Below are 21,161 nucleotides of genomic sequence, written 5' to 3'. Positions count from 1 at the left end.
TGGAGAATTGGTCTGAAATCAGCAAGATGAAATTCAATAAAGAGAAGTGCAAAGTACTACACTTAGGAAGGACAAATCAAATGTACAACTACAAATTAGGGCATAACTGGGGATAGTATTGCTGATAAGGATATGGAGGATAGAGTGAATCACAAATTGTATATGAGTCAACAATGTGATACAGTTGTGAAAAAGGCTAATGTCATTCTGGGGTGTATTAACAGGAGTGTTGTATGTAAGGCAAGGGAGGTAACTGTCCTGCTCTACTCAGCACTGGAGAGTTCTCAGCTGGAGTACTATGTCCAATGTTGAGCACCACTCTTTCGGAAAGATGTGGACAAACTAGAGGGAGTCTAGACTAGAGGAAAGCAACAGAAGTGGTTAAAGGCTGAGAAAACCTGACTTACGAGGAAATGGATCTTATAAAGAGGACAGTGATCAATTGTTCTCCATGTCCACTGACGACAGGACAAGATGTGATCAGTTTAATTTCCAGCAAGGGAGATTTGGGTTAGATATCAGGAAAAAAACAAATTATAAGGGTAGTCAGGCATTGGAACAGGCTTTCAAGAGAAGTTGTGGAATCCCTGTGATTGGAGGTTTTTAAGAACCAGTTAGACAAACACCTGTCAGGGATGAACTTAGTATACTTGATCCTGCCTCAGCACAGGGGGATGAACTAAATGCCCCTTCCAACCATACATTTTTATGATTCTAACTCAGTTTTTGCATGCTTTCCAACTTTTTGCTGCTTTTATTGAGGTGTCAGATATCAGCTTTGTCATGAAGATAAAAATAATAATGCATATTAATAATAATCTTAAGCCATGTTCCCTTTTGTTTCCTATACAATTACTATTCATCCTTTCTATAGCCCAGTAGATTTATACTCCCAAAGTATCTCACAGATCTGATACAATTTTCAGAGGAGATTAATTGTTTTGTTTTTTAAAGATCTGACATACATATGGAGTTATTCCACCTGTAGCCGTTTTGGATATTTTATTAGAAACAGAGGTGTTCCCTCATCTTTTCTCTCTATATTCTATTTTAAAAGTATATTTTAACACCTGCCCCAGAAAAATACATTTAAGAAAAAATTCTATTGCTACTGGAAATTGGAAGCATCTGCCCCTATAATCAACCACAACTTGATTACAAATTTTAGCAAATGTATTAGCTATGGAAAAAACCTGATAATAATCTGGTTCCATTCTACCAAAGGTAACTCCATAAGGCTGTTGTTATCTGCATTTTTAGGATAGTTTGCTGAAACATTATATCAACTTTGAAGTCCCAGGTATCATCAAACACTGTCTGTCTGTACATATATTTTCCTATCAATTAATTTTAAAAACCTGGCATGTAGTGTTCCAGTTCCACAGCCATGATGCTGCTTTCCCCAGGATCTTTGAGTGCATGCCCCCATCGCTGTTCAGAAATGATGCCAGATTGTCAATTTTGGTCATAATCATCCCTTCATTCATCATGATGTAAAAGTGCTTTAAGGCTGGAGCATTCACAAATTAGTTCCAGCTGAATGTGGCAAATGATTAGCATGCTGGGAAACCAGATAACCGATATCTGGGGTAGGCACAGAACTGCATGAAAAGCATCTGAAGCTATTACTGCTCTTTTGGAGGGCATGTCCTGGAGAGATACCTTTGGCCCAGACTTCTGGGCATGGAAGCCTTTTTTATTTAAGTTTTGTGGAACTACTTACAGGTTGAAAATATTTTTTTAAATGTTATTAAGTTAGATGACACCCATCCTTAGACACCCCCCCCCCAAACCTGGGGACAAATCCTGTACTGACTAACATTTTTTTTGTTGGGGGGGGGGGAGGAGAGAAGGGGGAAAATGCTTTGAGCTCAGTTCTAAGTCCAACATATACTTCTGAGCAATTTGGTTCATCTACTCCCCTTTGCTTATCTCCTACAACCAGGCAAGAGTTGTTTTCTTCATCCCAAATGATTGCTGCTTACTGGCCAGGATCAGTCACAAGGAGGTGGCCTCATGTCCTTCTCCTCCCCGCCCTCTACTATAATGCACAGACTCAAACCTTGGAAGTACAGGCATGGTTCAGCTGTGAATGTGTAGTGTGGAAATTTGCACATGAGTTAAGAGGGTCCCACCTGTCTGTCTCTGAGCTCAACTGCTGTGGTACACATCATCCCATGTGTTCCTCCTTCCACACTGCAGGATCAGCTCCAATTATCTCGCTTTTATATATGCGTATATATATAAAAATTACACTCCAGTCAAAAACAAATATTTCACAAATGGCTGGAGCTAGATTATAGATAATTATATAGATAATACTTTATATCATTTGAAAGTTGGGATTTAAGCCTTCAAATAATATAACTATTACTGTAGCAATTTTGTTATAGTAGCCACTAATGTTAGAATTCAAGTGAAAAAAGCAGACCAGTAATTGGACTGATGTGATTTCAAAGTCCAATACCTGGCAACTCGCTAGTGTTAATAACAAATGTTATAATCACTGGAAAGCTAGTATTATAGCTCTCCAATGGTATATAATTAATTTAGTTTTAATAATATCTGTGACACTTAAAGATTAAAAATACATTTGTTTCTAAATGTGATGGCTATAAGATAACCAATCACAAAACTATCACTGCGTTTTTTAAACCAGCAGTAAATTTTTTGGCACTGCTCTAAAAGCGACTAGAGCACATTCTGGGCTTTGGACCAGGATGATTTTCAATCCTTGTATTGAAATGGACTGGAAAATAGAATGAGAGTATAAGGCTACTAAAAAGCAGCAGCTGTTCTGGGAAGCAAGAACAGGACATTTAATTTTTCTGCTGATTTTGCACTACAGAGATCAGAACTGGTAAATGGAAGCTTTTCTTACTGCTTGGTTCTGTAAAATGAAGAGAAGCACAATTTCAGCTTCCTTGAGGTACTGCACATGAATATTAGAAAGAGAAGCCTATTCCTTACAGCGTAGGTTAAAGGGACACCATAAACTATTTTAATTAGAAGTTTAAAACATTTTCAAACACTACACATGGAGGAGTACCCATGCCATTTTTTGTGGATTTGCAGTAACAGTTTCTGATTTAGAAACAATTCTCTCTTTTCTGTTGAGGTGTAAAAGACCCACATAAACAACAGGAGAAGCTAGGAGAAGCTAACTGACTAAAACAATGAAAGTGACTATCTACAGAACGTTGTCAAATGCACAAAACAAACTATTTTTCTCTCCAATCTTTCTATTATAGAAATCTTAGGTTCAAATGGACAGAATAGTAGGTAAAAAAACCAACAACATTTCAGACAAGTGGTGGCATTTTAAATTGACAATGTCCCTCAATTAAAATAAACAAAACAGAGATTCCTCCCCCTCCCGCCCCCCGGACAATGGATCATATCTTACTGTTACATGGAACTTCACAATGAATCAAAGGGGGATCTCTGGCATATTGGGAATATATGGCATAATACAGCCCTTTGTATCTTTCCAGCTCACCCAGTTTTCTGATGCCCGACTTAAACTTGGATCACATGTACTGCAGCACAATGTGTTGTCACTAGTCTAGTGACCCAAACTTTGAGACCCAACAACTGTATTAAATTCATAGTCAGAGATATAAGAAACATGGAACCTCCACAATGCCACCTCTACACAATCACTTTTCTGAGTAGAACCACACTTTAAAGATCAACAGAGAAGAGTCATTGTTTACAAACACAAGTAGTACACAAATTTATCATTGCTGATCCTTACATTTTCTTGTTGCTACATCAGCATTGTTTGCAATAGTAATAAGTGTGTCATGCCGGAGTAAAAAGATAAGTGCTTTTTCTTTGCTATTGATGTTTTGGTTGCAGTTCAGAAATGTCAGATGATTAACAGATATTAGTACAGTATCTTCTAATGCAGTTCAGTTCCCCTAGCACTATCTGACCCTAAAACTGGTGCACCCTGCCCTAAAAAATTCACTCTGAAGGAATAAGTTTTTATGATACTTCCTCTATCTGTTGCTAACAAAGCAGGGGAAAGGGGAAAGCTCCTACATCGCTTTGATTCCCAGTTGCGGTTGCACCCTCTTGGAGCTGTTAGCAGCTGGTGTAAATTAGAGAAGCCCTCTGAGAAAGGGACCAGAGTTGCACATAGTGTCAGCAGGATCAGGGCAGTAGCATGGTCAGTTTTCAGCTGTCTTACACACACCCATCCCCTCCCCACCCCAACCTCTGCAGTGTATGTAGTTAGACAAGAGCAGAGGGGCTGACTCTCAGTGTTAAAACAGTAACTATAGTTACATTACCTGCTGTTTATGTACATCTGTGGCTACGGTGTCCCACCAGAGGCGAAAGAATTCCTGCTCCACAGCAATAAATTTGCGTTGCTTTCCTTTCATTAGTTCTTCTACAACAGAAGTATAAACATTGGCTGCATAGGCATGCATGCTTTCCTGCAAGGCAATTGAAAAAAGTATAATGTTGCACTTTTAAAAAGACATATTTCATATCTATTGAATTAAACTGCCTGTTTAAAATACATTTGGCTAGGCCAGCTACAAGGCAATGTTGGTCCAGTGGTTAGAATGTTCATTTGGGATATGGAAGATCTGGATTCAATTTTTTACTGCGTCATAAGCTTCCCATGTGACCTTGGGTAAGTCACTTAGGACGTGTCAACACATTGCCCGCAAAGCCCACAATAGTGGCATGATTTAGAGTGCAACACACTAGAATGCTCTACAACTACCACATACAGACCCTACTGGCATGCTCTAAAAGGTACCTCGTTCGCTTTGATGTAGTCCCATCTCAAACAGGACAGCGTTAACACGAGTTAGGTCTCTTTAGAGTGTGCCAGCAGGATCTCTATGGGGCAGTTAGAGTGCAACATGTTAGAATGCTCTACAAATCACACTCCTCTAGTGTTCTTTGCCGGCGCCATGTAGAAAATCTCTGGATCTCTCTCTGCTTCAGATCCCGATCTGTCAAATGGGGATAATACTGCTCACCCTGTATGTCTGTTGACTCTCATCTTATACGTAGATTTTAAGTTTTTCAGGGCAGGGACCATCTTTTTACTGTGTGTCTGTACAGTGTCTAGCACAATAGGCTCTAAGCTTTGATGGAGACCTGTAAGTGCTACAACTGAAATAATAATAATAATAATAATCGGGCTCTATTCATCCAATAAACTATCATGTGCTTGAGCAACTTTCTTGTTTATTTTTGTGAGCATAATCAACATTTTTGGGGGTACACACCGTCTCTAATGGCAAGTTACAACCAGCCAAATCGAATCTGCCAACATCTATGCAACTTCCAAGTGATAGAGATGAACTCTTAAAAAAAAAAAAAAAAAAAAAAAACACTCCAAAAGATTGTGAATTTTCTTCTAAGAAATGCATACATTTGCAATGATACACTTAACTTATTTTCTTAACACTAATACTGCTTTTATAAATAAAAAAGAACACATACAAATACTCGTAAGAATGAAATCAACTAAAAAAGGAACATCTGTATGGGTCTTCTGTTCAACCGCACTGTTACTACTATTACAAAAAGACCTACACAATAGAAAATTAGATATAGCTACTAGTACTCATTTAAGCATGCATCATGTTGATCACATACATACTACATATACAGTTTAAAAATGACTGAGAAGAAAAGGCCTTAATGCTACACACACTTACATATGCTCCACTCACACGCTCATCTTAACCTTTCTTCATGTCAGTGTGCATTTACTAAATAAGGAGCCAAGATCTGCTGTCCTTATTCAAGCAAAATTCTCCCAGAAATCAAAGAGAATTTTGTGTGAATAAGACTGCAGGACCTGATCCAAATGAGAAGCCTACACTTCAATAAAAATGCACATTTTCATTAAAATTAGAGATCTATTGTGATATTTTAACAATTAACTGAATAAAGGAAACATGTCTGACTATAGAAAAGGTGGCCCAAAACATTTTTTAGCACTTGCCTAAATAATTACTTGTTCATATGATGATATTTGAGAGTTCTCAACTTTTTACAGATTATGAATGGATGTTTTAATACCAGTTTACACAGATTAAATTCTAACTATACTAATATTCCTTAAAAAAAAAACAAAAAAAAAAAACAACCTACTACCTACATTTTAAAAGCTGAACAATGATCATTTCTAAAGAGGCTTTCACAGCCAGAGTTCTAACCTGCAAAATGCTTTGTTGGCTAAGAGACTATATATATGAGATGTTTAGGAACTTTAGGATCTAAGAGAATGTCTAGGATTGTCTTAATAAAAATCGTTCAAAATAATCTTGGATTTAACAAAGATCTTGCCAGGGTGAAACCAGAAGCTAATCTACAACCTGATCCTGCAAAGTGCTGAAAGTTAAAAACTCCCATTGTCTTCAACAAGAATGGAAAGCAGTCCGTGTAATAGGATGTGAAACACACAAGTGCTAAGAGAGTTGATTCTAATTACTAACCTCAGTCAGTTGACATAGGTCAGGGTTACAGAGATTAACTCCCCTGCCAAAAGACAGAGGTCAGTGTCCACTAGCTTCAGTAGTTACTGTCACATATTGCATCTCTCTGGATCAGGCCCCAGAGACTGAAGATGAGAGATGCTCATTTCGAAATGCCAGAAGTCACTCTCATTGCTGAATCCTGGAACAAATTAGTTTCTTCATGAAGGCAGAACAGATGACCTTGAACATGTGAATATTTTTTCAGTATAAATTGTGTCCCAGGATGCAGACACCTTTACAGCAATTAAAAAATCCTAGTTATCTTGATTTGTTTTAAAGTATAATATACAGATGGCATGCAACAACAATTATGGTGTTTATTTGAAGAGCTTAAATAGCTCAGTGATAGGGATGGTATAAATACCTAGTCCTATATAGATAGCATCAGTTGTGAAAAAGACTACTGTAAAATATTTTAAGGGGGTTGTGGTATACTACTGAAATTACACAGAGACATGGAACTCTATTCTGCACGCTATATTTTGGAAAAACTCCCATTGTCTTCAATGTTGCTGTAAAGTGTACAGGACAGAATCCACAATGTTATATTACGTAGACTGTGGATCAAATGCTATCCTCATATAGACAAGCATAATTCCCCTTAAAGTCAACTGCATTCTATGGGTGTGTCCAAAGTTAGAATTCAGCATCAAGGGTAAAATTTCCAGAACACAAAAAAGCTTCCTATTTTCATACAATAAATGTTATTTTTCATGCTGTGAATGTGAACAATGAAAGGTCCAAAAGATATTGTCAATCAGAAGTGACATGTAATAACAAAGCAAACTTTGAAGAAACAATACATAGAATTTAGGACATCAGTGTCCCACAGAGAATTATGTTTAGGTTTCACTTTATTAGAGAAGCACTTGAAAGGATCTATAGATATTCTCTGTGGTTTTTGACCAAAGGAATCATTGATGCTCATGATTTAATAATAGAGGAGCTGAAGCCTCAAGCAATTTTGTCTTAGAAATTGATAATTAAAGTTTCATTTCTTTTGGAGCAATCTTCACCCACTGACAGATCCAAAATACAAAGTGCTTCTGTGTTCTTCCACGCTGTTACCGGGTATGAGTTGAGATACTAAAGGAATAATTCAGTAACCTTGTTTAAAAAAATAAAATAAAATAACAGCAGTTATTCCCCATCATGCTATCAGAAGAAAAGCTCCCAGAAAAAAATTCTGATTCCTTGCCTATCTAGTATGTAAAGTGTCTGAAACATCATTCGTATAACTAAAGGGATCTATATAACTAACTGAGACAGTATTTAGAAAAGAAGACATGAAAGCCATTAAGGAGTTGTTTGATTTATTTTGCTTAGTATCTCACTTATTTAGCTGAAACTATTTTGTTAACTTCCTTCTATACTGCTAGGCTCCAACACCTCCTCAATGTCTCTTTCTAGTATGCTTCCCTCATCCCCTTATAACTCCTGTAAAAGAATCATACAAGAATATTAAAATAATAATAATAATAATTTCTCATCTGGCTGACCCATCAACAACAATCCCAGCACATGGAATCGCTGAATAATGAAAGTGTAGCTCCAGACATACTCCAGAAATGTTTTCTTCTTCTTAAGTATCAGAGGGGTAGCCGTGTTAGTCTGAATCTGTAAAAAGCAACAGAGGGTCCTGTAAAAAGAAGAACAGAAGTACTTGTGGCACCTTAGAGACTAAGGTTCTTACCCACGAAAGCTTATGCTCCCAATACTTCTGTTAGTCTCAAAGGTGCCACAGGACCCTCTGTTGCTTTCTTCTTCTTAAAAATTGCATCAGGAACGTCTTCTCAAGTAAATACACGAACAAAATCAAAGAGTCATGTATACACATTTCTAAATTAATCATGCCCTCTCCATAACTTTCCTGACTCAAATATAATGTGAATGATCTAAGTGAATCAATACGAGCAGGTATTCATTATGGATTCATTATGATTTTCGCAGGCTAATTCTTTCACGTCTAGCTTGCAGGACGGAAAACCAACCAAACCCCAGAAAAACAAACAAAACCCTGTGAACATTATTTAAATCCTTGGCTTCACTCTGTAGTTCCTGAAACCTAAGTTTTACCTAAGGCCCTTTGTTTTCAGTTTTTACCGATTAAAAAAAAAATAAAAATCCAGGGTTTTACAAAAGCTATTATTCATTTTGTAACCTATTTTCACCCCAATTTTAGATAATGAAAATATGATTGTTAAGCTATCTGTTAAAATAAAGCAATGCAGTGGAAGATTGTATACAACACGTGCATATGTGTACATACTGGTAATGTACAGTTCATTAAATAAATCACTGCTTTTACATTCAATACTCTTCCTTTTCTCTGTTGCATTTTTTCTGTCCTCCCATCTCCCAATATTAACTGATATTTACCCAAAAATGTTAATTTAGTGCATCTATTTTCACTCATTTTTAATTTCCTGAGAAATTTTAACTTAAACAAAATAAAAAATGAAAATGAAGGGCCTTGACTATACCCATTGTGCAGTAACTTCCAAATGCTGTCATCATTAGGACATGTCTACAGACAGAAGTTGCTCCAGTTTAACTGAAGGTTACTGAATGGAGATACTACATTGGTTTAACCCTGACTAAATGGAAAATGTGGCTTCCCAGCCTTGTCTACTCCAGAGTTCCCACTGTTGCTATCACTGGTGGAAGTGCACAACCACACTGCCATCCTCTGCCAGGGCCTGGAGCATTTACCCAAATTGTGCTCTTTCCCTGTACAAATCTCAGTCTACACAACAAGACAGAACTATCCTTGAAGCAGGTGTGGGCATAAGGGGAGAATACTGTATCTCAGCTAAACTTCTGTTACATGGTTCGTTTTGTTTTGCAGACAGGACCTTAGAGAATGTAGAGCAGTGGTTCTCAAACTTTTTTACTGGTGACCCCTTTCACATAGCAAGCCTCTGAGTGTGACCCCCTTTATAAATTAAAAACACTTTTTAATATGTTTAACACCATTATAAATGCTGGAAGCAAAAGGGGGCTTGGGGTGAAGGCTGAGTGCTCGCGACCCCCCATGTAATAACTTTGTGACCCAGAGGGGTCCTGACCCACAGTTTGAGAAACCCTGATAGAGTTATGGTAGGGCCTAATTCTATGTCCACCGAGCACCCCAAACGCGCACGGAGGAAAAGATCCCGCCTGTAGCTTACAGCAGTGGGAAAAAAGCAGAAGTGAAACCTCCCATCTGAGCCAGTTACAGAACTAATTTGCCTTAGGATCAGTGCCCTGCGTTTGAAACTACTTTGTCACTGCTGGGGGAGGCATGGGGAGAGGAAACACAAACAGGGCAACACCTCAAATAAAAGTAGTAATCAGATGGATGGGTAAATAAACAAACAAAGAGCCAGGACGGAAACCTCACTGGGCTCATGCAAACACGGGGGCACCAACCGGGTGCCGATAGGAGATTTATCTCCGGGTGGCTGATCTGACCCCCCTGGATTCCCTGCAGGCACTCAAGTAAGCACAGAGAGAAGCGGAAGAGTGAACCGAAAGCACAGACAATACTGGAGGGAGCTACCTGCACTGTGTAAACCCAGCCCACGTCCATGTGGCTGTGAGCGACCACAAAAGCCTTCAGCTCCCCCAGGCAAGCCGCCCGCGGGATCAGGCTGAGGAACGCCAGCAGGAGATACATTGTGCGCCGCACACCCGGTGTAACAATCAGCGGGGAACCGCCTGCAACATTGCAGCGGCTACTACAGCCCGACTTCCGCCCCCACCCTGCGCCGCAGCACTACGGCAAGCTCCACAGGGCCACAGCCTGTGCTCCTCCCGCCCCCAACATGCAACCACGCCTCCTCCAGGATGCCGTGGGGCATGGGAGCGGGGGCCTCTAGCGCTATTATCTGAGTGGTGAGTAAAAGCAAACCACACAGGGGGAGAAGAGTCGGGGATCGTAGCATTCAAAGCTGGAAAATACCTACCCGCTCAGCAATATCAAGGAGATTTCAAAGAATGATCGAAATTTTTACATGACTCCCTGAAACACAGCAAGAGACTTTATCACCAGAGGGAGATGCTTTTTAAAACGTGCCATAAAATTAAACGAAAACAAGGCAGCTGCCTCCCTCCAAATGAGGAAAGTTTTGGCAAGTCTAGTAATAAATATTTACAAGGGAGACAATGATGTCCCATGTTTTGCATTGTTGTACTTGTAGAGCACCCTCTGTATGCTCCGCACTGTACAGACATGGAGCTTTACAAATATTAAACAATTTTCTAAATTGCAGCTATGTGCAAGAAACTGCCCATCCAAAACTGCAGAACTGAGTAGCTCTTATTATATATTGTTGGAAAATGTGATATTAATTTTCAGAGACTTAAATATTCAGACAAACTTTCATAATCTCAAACAATTTATAACTTTTCTTTTAAAAAAACTTTTTCATAAAATTTGTTTCTGAATGGCTGATGGCTCAAAAATGTTAAAGGGCTCTAAAGTCCAGACTCCAAGACTTGAAATTTTCTACATTTCCAATCAAAATTAAGTTTTATTTTACACTATGGACCCACTCTTGTTCCATTAAAAACAATGATAGTTTTATATAAGCAAGATCACACCCTATGGTCCTAGGTTTGTGTTGTGAATTGCATAGGCAGAGTCCTGATTCTGTCTGGTGCCCCACTGACACCAATGGGAAAGATAGAGCACATCATCCAGAGATGCTGCATGGGATTCACACCCAAAGAGGCAGTGTTATACCAGTTTGGAGTGTGATATCATAAGCCCATGATTAATCAATATACAGACAGAGCACTGAGGACCAAAATAACGCCCTATTTCTGATAAGGCTTCTGGTTATCAAAAAGCGTAGGAGTGTTCCCCACAGTGTCCTGGTCAAATTCTGCTTTGGGTAAATTATGTCTACCTAAAATTCACCTTATAATTTCTGATGGACAAACTAAAACATTTCAGACTGTTTTCTGATCTCATTTACACTAATGCAAAACTGAAGTAACAGTTGAAATTGGTGCTTAGATACCAAGGTCATAGGTATGTTATATGTACCTGAGGTCTTGTTTACATACAGTTTGTGCACCAATTTAACAAAACTGGATTAGAAACTGATTTAGTTTATCTGTGTCCATGTTGGCACTGCAGTTATATGTGTTTTATGCTAGGATTTCTGGGTGTGTATCCTTAGTGCCTCAGTACCTGGAGCAGCTCTAGGAATTGGTTTGTGGTGTGTTGTGGGAGAACTTGTCTATCTTCCCTAGACCCTCTGTAGGTCAAATGTTAATATAATGTAATATAATTACACATCTTATGTCTGAGTTTGTTTAAAATCCTTTCCCTGAGTAACTGACATATGTGAACTATTCTGAGGAATTTGTGTTTATATAGCATGTTCTGCACCAGTCCCAAAGTACTTTCATACTATACATATAAACATATACCCACACAGAGAATTGCTCCAAAATAACAAAAGGCATGAATTAAAATTGAATTGTTATTTTGGTGGAAGCTCATATGTAGATCAGCCTTAATCCAAGACATCTGTATGGACAGATTTACTTCACTACAACTGACATCAGGTTCTGTCCCTTCTTAAAAAAGAGAGAAACAATTGTGCAATGTAAAACCCCAGATGAAGAGCCAGTAAGTTATGTGTATACAGAGTTTGTAAAGTACTTTGATGTTCTGAATGAAAAGCACTTTATCAATGTTAGGCAGTTTTATTGAGTTACACAGAGTGAGACTCATTTCTGCCACATTTCTGCTTAAATCCACTTTCAGATAAGTTCTCTCAGAGTAGGGCCATTAATTTGCCAGCTAACGTGGTGGACTGTGAAATGACGTCTCCCAAAACACTATGAGAAAATAAAACTGCTGAAGTGCCAAGGTCAATTTTATTGGCTAGAATATTTTGCATGAAGTACAATCATGGTCTACAGGTATTTTGTTGATGGAGTCAATAGTACTGAAAGTAGCTGGATGAAGTTTAGGCTTGAAACAACTGCAAAAATTTCCTCTCTCCTCTTAATCATCAACATATCTTTCTTCATTAACCTTTTCAGTTCCCAGAAAACAAGTGAATATCCAGCAAATGTGGCCCAGGGACATACAATGTCTAAATGCATTAATATTGCTGACTATACTTCAATAGGCATTATAACCCTGGGTGATTTGGGTTATTGTCACAGGAGGGGTTAAACATAGGCATTTTGATTTATTTCTAAAAGTAGCTGAGGATTTCTGGAAAATACATTGCTTTCATCTTAAACCTACTACACATATTTATTTCTGAATGGCTAAGTCCTTTCCCTACGTTTTCACAAGGGCCCAAATATTCCATTATTTTGTGTGGAACAGAAGAAGTGGGGAGAGAAATTTGAGTGGAAAATAATTTGGGTGGGACAAGGGAATTAGTCAAATTATGCAGTGGTCAGTGCAAGTGCACAAAAACCTCCCAGTGCCAGAAGACCACATAGAACGGTGGATAGGAAAATGGGCATGGCAAGCTGGGTGAGACTAAGCATGGCAAGCAGAAAATGTACAGAAGAAAATGCTTATTCCAAGCCACATAAACTGCCACACAACTGGCAAAAATTAGAGGCAAGCCCAGTGTGATTATGCCACAACAGGGCAAGATTGATACTTTTTTCTGTGGCTGGCCTTCAGTCCAGGGCTGGTAATATTCTCTCTCTACTGTATGTTTGTGATTTTTATCATTTGCCCATGCAAAGAACACTGGTCTCACCATACTTCCATAAAAAATGAGGGCCTCTGACATATGATCACCTAGAAAGGCGAGAATACTTCAGCAAGATGCTGCTGCCAGCTGTAAACTAATAACTCAGGAGCTTAGTATTAAATCACATGCCAAAAATACCACCTGGTGAACAGAACATTTAATGTACATTTAATTTCCCCCCAGAATTGTTTTTAGTGTATGTGTATGCAGGAATATGGAAATTTACAGTGTGTGGTTTACTGTAATCTGACAATGGTCTCAGTGTACAAAAACATTCACATGCAACCAGCACGTGTGCATACATATATATATGACAGTGGTAGTTGCAGCACTTACTCATCATATTTGCTGAATGGCCCAAGTCTAGGAATGCTTTGAATGCTGCAGTAAAGTCAATTTTACCTGAAAATGGTAATGGTCTTGTTTTTCATAGTGATCATACATCATGTATGCATGAAGCCAGATAGGGGCTTGAACTGAAATCACACATCCCTTCTCCTTGATACTTAAGGGAGGCCCAGATTCATATCTGAACCTCACAGCTCAGGATTTTCTCTATGAAAACTGACAAGAATGGCAGGGTAATATCTTTTATTGGATTAACTTCTGCTGATGGAAGGGACATGTTTTTGAGCTTCACAGATCTCTTCCTCAAGTCTGGGGCAGGTAACCAGAGTACCCAAGCTAAATACAAGGTGAGACAGTTTGCTAGCATCAGGGGTTCACATATGTTCTAGGAGACCATGGAGAATGAAGTGGGCAATTAACACTCCTGCAATCCTAGGACACAGGAGGGTAGCAGGCAGCAGGGTGTGAATGTAAGTCCCTAGGCTCCTCTTGTGCAGGTGTTGAGTGTCTAGGAAGACTGCCTTGCCTACACTCATAGGCTGGAACTAGGGGTGTTACCGCACCCCCAGCTTGAAGTGGTTCCCATCATATACAGGGTTTACAGTTTGGGTCAATGGCTCTCAGCACTCCCACTATACTAATTGTTCCAGCACCTCTGTCTACACTAGAGTGATTTGTCTTGACTTGATCACCAGTTAACTCCAGATAGGTAACCCTTCTGCACCTGGTAGTCTGGATGCTCCTCAAGCCTTCGTGCTTTTTACCTGGGGGGTCCTAGTACGGAAGATGTTTGTGGCGTGCCTAGAATAACATATTACTTGGCATCAATTACCTTCAGTTAAAAAACCTCATTAGTGAGGCCATACCCAGAAACAGGCTTGAGGTAACTAAGGATGTTGGCTTCATGCCTGGGGCTGACACCCACCCACGCAGATCTCCCCCTCCCCGCACACGCAGGCTCTGACGGCCCGGTGGATGCTCCCCTCTTTGACACGCCCACGTCCACACACCTTGACACGGCCCCGCCTCCCCCCAGTACATTCCTGCGGCCCCCTCACCAGCATGCGGCCTCCGCCCCCTGGTGGTGTAGCCCCGTGCCCGGGCCAATTCCCCTCCCAGGGCCGGACTCCGCTCACACCTGTTGGGGCTGCTTTGCGGCCTCTCCGTGCCCAGTGCCGTGGGGAGGCTGCGCCGCCGCCGCCTTCTCCGGGATCTCCGGGCGGAGCCTTCTCTGGGCGCCCCAAGTCAGCCTGCGCTGCCGGCAAGCACCACCCGCTCCGCCGGGAGAAGGAGGAGGCGCCCCGAGCGCTTGGCAGCGAGAGCAAAGCAAAGAGCAGTTCCGGGCGCCTCTCGGAGGGCAACATACATGTCCCAAAAGCAGGGTATTTGGAACCGTTCTCCCTTCCCCCAGGCACCTCTCAGCCATCTCTCCTCTTCCTCGATCCCTCCTTCCTCCCCTAACTCTCCCCCACCTGCTCCCCTTTCTCTGTTCCCTCCCCCTCACTCCTTTTCTCCTGTCCTCCTCCCCAGGCTTCCTCCCTCTTTCCTCTCCTCGGCCTGCTGTGGGGGAGCACTAAGGTGTGAGCTGCACAGTTATTGACTGTAGCTTTGCTTGTTTGACTAGTTGGCTGCCCCCCTGGCGAGGATGCAGTTGATTGGTGCCTGTATCAGCTCAATGGAACGGCACAGTTTGAGGTCTCCGAAGGTAAGCGATGCTTGAACAGATGATGTTTGGTCTTTGCAAAAAGCCCTGCCCTACAACAACAGAGCTCTTTGGGCATGTGTATCCTATCTAATTGACTTAAACTCAGCTATGTCTAGATGCGGGGAACCCTGCTGTAATGATGGAGAAAGAGGCAACCTAAGAGCTGTGGGCTGGTTTGGAAAGATGTGAGGTGTACATTTCTGAATGTGTCACACACAGAGATGGAGAAATGTTACTGTTCTTGGCTAGCCGTGGGTGGATTCTAACATTTTGCATTGTTGGAATACATAAAGGCCTTGGAAAATGTTTCAACTCTTTTTGTTTTGTTAGGGAGCATCTGGTTTGGTAACTAAGGGTCCAGCTTGTCATCCTTTATTGACTGGATTAACCCTTGAAATTAGTAGACTACTGACTTGAGTGAGGCCTTGCAATATCTGGTTGTAATGTTTTAATTTTTTCTTTTCAACACTGAAAGAGGAATTGGAGGTAACCTGGAATGTATTTGTTTATGGTACGAGTGACCGAATATGGAATAGCCTCTCTTTTTGTGTAAGAAGAAATAATTTTATTACATATGATTTTGAATATGAAAAAATGTAAAAACAGAACAAATGTCAGCCTGTATGATACAATCTGTTTTATTGCATGCTACTAAGGAGCATGTTTCAGTGGTACCATTGATTTTTCAGTGGTATGTGAATTATATGGAATAAGGGCCTTAACATGATGATTTGTTGCATTTGTGGCATAGATTTCTTAGGATTCTGCATTTGCTGTCTGCATGATGGATCAGGAGTGATATTTGGCTATTTGGATTTGCAAAGTGGATATGCTTCCAGGTGGGATTTAGCTTCAGCATTTTAGTAGTGAATTAAAATTTGGTAATGGCTGTGGGCTACGTGTACTTTTCCCTGCTAAACTTATACCACCATAGCTTAAGTTCCACGGTATATTTTACAAATTGGTTTTAGGTTTTTGTTTTGTATTTATTGTGCTAGAGGTTGGTTAATTAGAAGATGATGTTATTCACAATATAGATACAGATTTTTTTTTTGTGAACAGCTCAGCTGCCCAGATATGATAAAAAATATTTGGAGGTGGAAATGGTTGCTGGGAGGGAATGTAAACATGAGAAATAAGAGGGGACATATTGGGTCAGACGAATGGTCCATCTAGTCCAATATCTTGATTTCTGAAAGTGGTCAGTGCAGATCATGCAGAGGGAATGAACAGAACAGGGCAATTATCAAGTGATCCATCCCCTGTCATCCAGTCCCAGCTTCTTGCAGTCAGAAGTTTAGGGACACCTGGAGCATGGGTTGCATCCTGACCATCTTCTCTAGTAGCAATTAATGGACCTATCCTCCATGAACTTACTTAATTATTTTTTAAACCCAGTGATACTTTTGGCATTCACAATGTCCCCTGGCAATGAGTTTCACAGGTTGACTATGCATAGTGTAAAGAAGTACTTCCTTTTGTTTGGTTGCTGCCTATTAATTTTGTTGCGTGACCCTAGTTCTTGTGCTTTGGGAAGGGATAAATAACACTTCCTTATTCATTTTCTTCACACCATTCATGATTTTATATACCTCTATCATATCCCCTGCCCTTAATTGTCTCTCTTCTAAGCTGAACAGTCCCAGTCTTTCTAATTACTTATTGTATGGAAGCTGTTCCATACCCCTAATCATTTTTGTTGCCCTTCTGTGTGCATTTTCCAATTTTAATGTATCTTTTTTTTTGAGATGGGGCAATTAGAACTGCATGCAGTATTTGACGTGTGGGTGTACCATGGATTTATATAGAGGCATTAAGATATGTTTTGTCTTATTATATATCTTTTCCCCTAATGATTAGGCCCCTACCAAATTCACGGCCATGAAAAACACATCATGGATCATGAAATCTGGCCTCCCCTTATGAAATCTGGTCTTTTGTGTGCTTTTACCCTATACTATACAGATTTCATGGGGGGGGGGGGGGGGGGAGACCAGCGTATCTCAAATTGGGGGCCTTGACACAAAAGTGAGTTGCAGGGAGGTTGCAAGGTTATTTCAGGAGGGTCACAGTATTGCCATTCTTTCTTCTGCACTGCCTTCAGAGCTGGGCAGCTGGAGAGCGGCATATGTTGGACGGGCACTCAGCTCTGAAGGCAGCACCTGCCAGCAGCAGCGCAGAAGTAAGGGTGGCAATACCATACCATGTCATCCTTACTTCTGCACTGGTGGTGGCTCTGCCTTCAGAGCTGGGCTCCTGGCTAGCAGCTGCCACTCTCTAGCTGCCCAGCTCTGAAGGCAGTGCTGCCACCAACAGCAATGCAGAAGTAAGAGTAGCTCTCTTGCAACTCCTCCTGCAATAACCTTGCGACCCCCTCCACAACTTCTTTTTGGGTCAGGACCCCTACAATTAAAACACTGTGAAATTTCAGATTTTAAATAGCTGACATCATGAAATTTGCAACTTTAAAAATCCTATGACTGTGAAATTGACCAAAATGAACCGTGAATTTGGTAGGGCCCTACTAATGATTCCTAACGTTGTTAGATTTTTGACTGCCACTGCACATTGAGCAGATGTTTTCAGAGAACTATCCACTATGACTCCAAGGTCTTTCCTGAGTGGTAACCACTAATTTAGACCCCACCTTTTTGTATATCCAGTTGGATTATTTTGTTCCAATGTGCATGACTTTGCTCTTATCAACACTGAATTTTATGAGCCATTTTGTTGCCCATCACCCAGTTTGGTGAAATCCCTTTATAACTCTTTGCAGTTAGCTTTGGACTTAACTATCCTGAGTAATATAGTGTCATTAGCAAATTTTGCTACCTTACCGTTTATTCCTTTTTCTAGATTATTTATGAATATATTTGTGATAAATAAAGTGGGGAGATAGCTCCCTTTGATGGACACCCAGCCAGCCAGTGAGCTGTAAAATCTCTCTTGGTAGCTGTTCTTTACTTGCTTTGCCTGTAAAGGATTAAAAAGTCCCCCAGGTAAAGAAAAAAAAAGTGGCCACCTGACCAAAAGAGCCAATGGGAAGGTAGAACTTTTTAAAATGGGGAAAGAAACTTCCTCTTTGTCTGTTATTCTCTCTGGGCTGCAGGGACACAGAGCAGCAATGATATAGGCAGGAATGCCGTGTAAGGTTTGAACCAGTTATGAACAATTATCTTCCATACCTAGCAGGACTTATTGCATCTACCTAAACATTCCCTATCTCAATCAGGTTATTTCTTTATTTTGGCTTGTGGATCTCCTCTGTGCCAACCCCAGATGGTTTTTGTTTGCTTGTAACCTTTAAGCTGAACCCCCAAGAAACTAGTTTGGGTGCTTAATGTTTGGAATTGCTCTTTTAAAATCTAGCAAAAGCCTAAGTTCCAAATGTATTTTCTTTCTTTTTGTTTTTAATAAAATTTACCTTTTTTAAGTACAGGATTGGATTTTTGGTATCATAAGAGGTTTGTGCATATGTTGTTTAATTAGCTGGCGGCAATCACTAATTTCCTTTGTTTTCTTTCTCAGCTCTTCCTGGAGGGAGTGGGGTGTGTGAGAAAGGGCTTGAGGGTACCTCACAGGGAGGAATTCCGAAGTGCTCCTTCTTGGGTCCAAGGGTGTGTTTTTTTTGGGGTGGTGGCAGCATTTACCAAGCCATGGTCAGAGAAAAGCTGTAACCTTGGGAGTTTAATAGTTGTCACTCCAGGCTTGTATTAATTTTTAGAATCCATGCGGGCCCCCACCTTCTGTACTCGAAGTGCCAGAGTTGATATTCAGCCCTGACAATGTTGAACAACAAAGGTCCCAGTACAGATCCTTGGGGGATCCTACAATTTACCCCTCTCCATTCTGAAAATGGACTACTTATTCTTATCTTTGGTTTCCTATCTTTTAACCAGTTACTGATCCATGAGATGAGCTTCCCTCTTATCCCATGACTACTTAGTTTGCTTAAGAGACTTTGATGTAGGAACTTGTCAAAGGCTTTCTGAAGGTCCAAGTATTCTATATCAACTGGATCACCCTTGTTCACATGCTTGTTGACTCACTCAAATAATTCTAATACACTAGTGAGGTATGCTTTCCCTTTACAAAAGCTGTGTTAACTCTTCCCCAACATATTATGTTCATCTGTGTGTCTACGGATTTGCCTGGCACTGAAGTTAGGCTTATCAGCCTGTAATTGCCAGGATATGTTCTGAAGCTTTATTAAAAAAAAAAAAAAATTGGTTTCATTAGCTATTCTCCAGTCATCTGGTACAGAGGCTCATTTAAGCAATAGGTTACATACCACAGTTCTGCAATTTCATACTTTAGTTTCTTCAGAACTCTTGAGTGAATACCATCTGGTCGTCATGACTTATTACAGTTTAATTTTTTAATTTATTCCAAAACCTCTTCTATTGACACCTCAATCTGGGACAGTTCCTCAGATTTGTCACCTAAAAAGAATGGCTGAGGTGTGGGAATCTCCCTCACATCCTCTGCAGTGAAGATGGATGCAAAGAATTCATTTAGTTTGTACCCAATGGCTTTGTCCTCTTTGAGTGCTCATTTAGCACCTTGATCATCCAGTGGCCCCACTGATTGTTTGGAAGCCTTTCTACTTCTGATGTACTTAAAGTTTGCAATTAGTTTTTGTGTCTTTTGGTAGTTGCTCTTCAGATTATTTTTTGGCCTACCTAATTATATTTTTACACTTGTCAGAGTTTATGCTCCTTTCTATTTTCCACATCAGGATTTGACTTGCCGTTTTTAAAGGATGTCTTTTTGCCTCTAACCACCTCTTTAACTCTGGTTTAGCCATGGTGACATATTGTTGGTCCTCTTACTTTTTTATTTCATTTTATTTTTATTTATATGGGGTATATGTTTAGTTTGGGCCTCTATTTTATAAATGGTGTTTTTTAAATAGTTTCCATGCAGCTTGCAGGCATTTCAGTCTTGTGATAGTTCCGTTTAATTTGTGTTTAGTTGGCTGTCTCAACTTTGTGTAGTTCCCTTTTTTGAAGCTAAATGCTACTGTAGTGGGTTTCTTTGGTATTTTCTCCCCTACAAGAGTGGAAAATACCAAAGAAACCCACTACAATATGGTAGGTCAGTGTTTCCCAAACTTGGGACGCCGCTTGTGTAGGGAAAGCCCCTGGCAGGGCGGGCCGGTTTGTTTACCTGCCCTGTCCGCAGGTTCCGCCGATCGCAGCTCCCACTGGCCGCGGTTCGCTGCTCCAGGCCAATGGGAGCTGCTGGAAGCGGAACCTGCGGACAGGGCAGGTAAACAAACCGGCCCGCCCTGCCAGGGGCTTTCCCTACACAAGCGGCGTCCCAAGTTTGGGAAACACTGACCTACCATATTGTAGTGGGTTTCTTTGGTATTTTCCACTCTTGTAGGGGAGAAAATACCAAAGAAACCCACTACAGTAGCATTTAGCTTCAAAAAAGGGAACTACACAAANAGCCGTGGGGTACAGCCGCCGAGCCACGTGGTGCGGCTCACGGGCTGGCTTAAAACAGCCCATGGGCCGTAATTTGCCCACTCCTAATTTATCAGCCCGCGCCGCTTCCAGTGGCTCCCATTGGCCTGGAGCAGCGAACCGCGGCCAGTGGGAGCCGCTGGAAGCGGTGCGGGCCGAGGGACATACTGGGGTGCCGCTTCCAGCAGCTCCCATTGGCCTGGAGCAGCGAACCGCGGCCAGTGGGAGCTGCGATCGGCGGAACCTGCGGACGGGGCAGGTAAACAAACCGGCCCGCAATGCCAGGGGCTTTCCCTACACAAGCGGCGTCCCAAGTTTGGGAAACATCGTGGTATTTAATTGAAAGCATTTATCATAATTCCCAGGCAGCGTGTAATGTTGGAGACTTGTCATAACTTAGCAT

At 40.9% G+C, this 21,161-nt stretch overlaps 2 protein-coding genes across 4 annotated transcripts in view; one reads left to right on the top strand and one right to left on the bottom strand.

Annotated features, from left to right (window-relative positions):
- Positions 1–10,288, bottom strand: part of MAN2B2 (mannosidase alpha class 2B member 2) — a 56,172-nt gene extending 45,884 nt beyond the window's left edge. The window contains exons 1-3 of one of the 3 annotated variants that reach the window (XM_034770933.1): positions 10,057–10,191; positions 6,474–6,654; positions 4,299–4,445 (exon numbers count right to left, since the gene is read on the bottom strand). In XM_034770933.1, coding sequence (XP_034626824.1) covers positions 4,299–4,439 — 141 coding nt within the window. In that variant the 5' untranslated portion in view covers positions 4,440–4,445; positions 6,474–6,654; positions 10,057–10,191. Of the gene's footprint in view, positions 1–4,298; positions 4,446–6,473; positions 6,655–10,056 lie in introns of all 3 variants that reach the window. The other 2 variants (XM_034770931.1, XM_034770932.1) reach the window with 2 other exon arrangements.
- Positions 10,289–14,788: 4,500 nt separating this feature from the next.
- Positions 14,789–21,161, top strand: part of PPP2R2C (protein phosphatase 2 regulatory subunit Bgamma) — a 270,028-nt gene continuing 263,655 nt past the window's right edge. Inside the window, exons 1-2 of the mRNA XM_034770935.1 lie at positions 14,789–14,964; positions 15,207–15,287. Coding sequence (XP_034626826.1) covers positions 14,949–14,964; positions 15,207–15,287 — 97 coding nt within the window. The 5' untranslated portion in view covers positions 14,789–14,948. The remainder of the gene's footprint in view (positions 14,965–15,206; positions 15,288–21,161) is intronic.

This window comes from Trachemys scripta, chromosome 5 (assembly GCF_013100865.1).
Source record: "Trachemys scripta elegans isolate TJP31775 chromosome 5, CAS_Tse_1.0, whole genome shotgun sequence".
NCBI classification, from domain to species: Eukaryota; Metazoa; Chordata; order Testudines; family Emydidae; genus Trachemys; species Trachemys scripta.
Note: the sequence above shows the minus strand (reverse complement) of the source record. Positions and strands in the feature narration are given on the sequence as shown.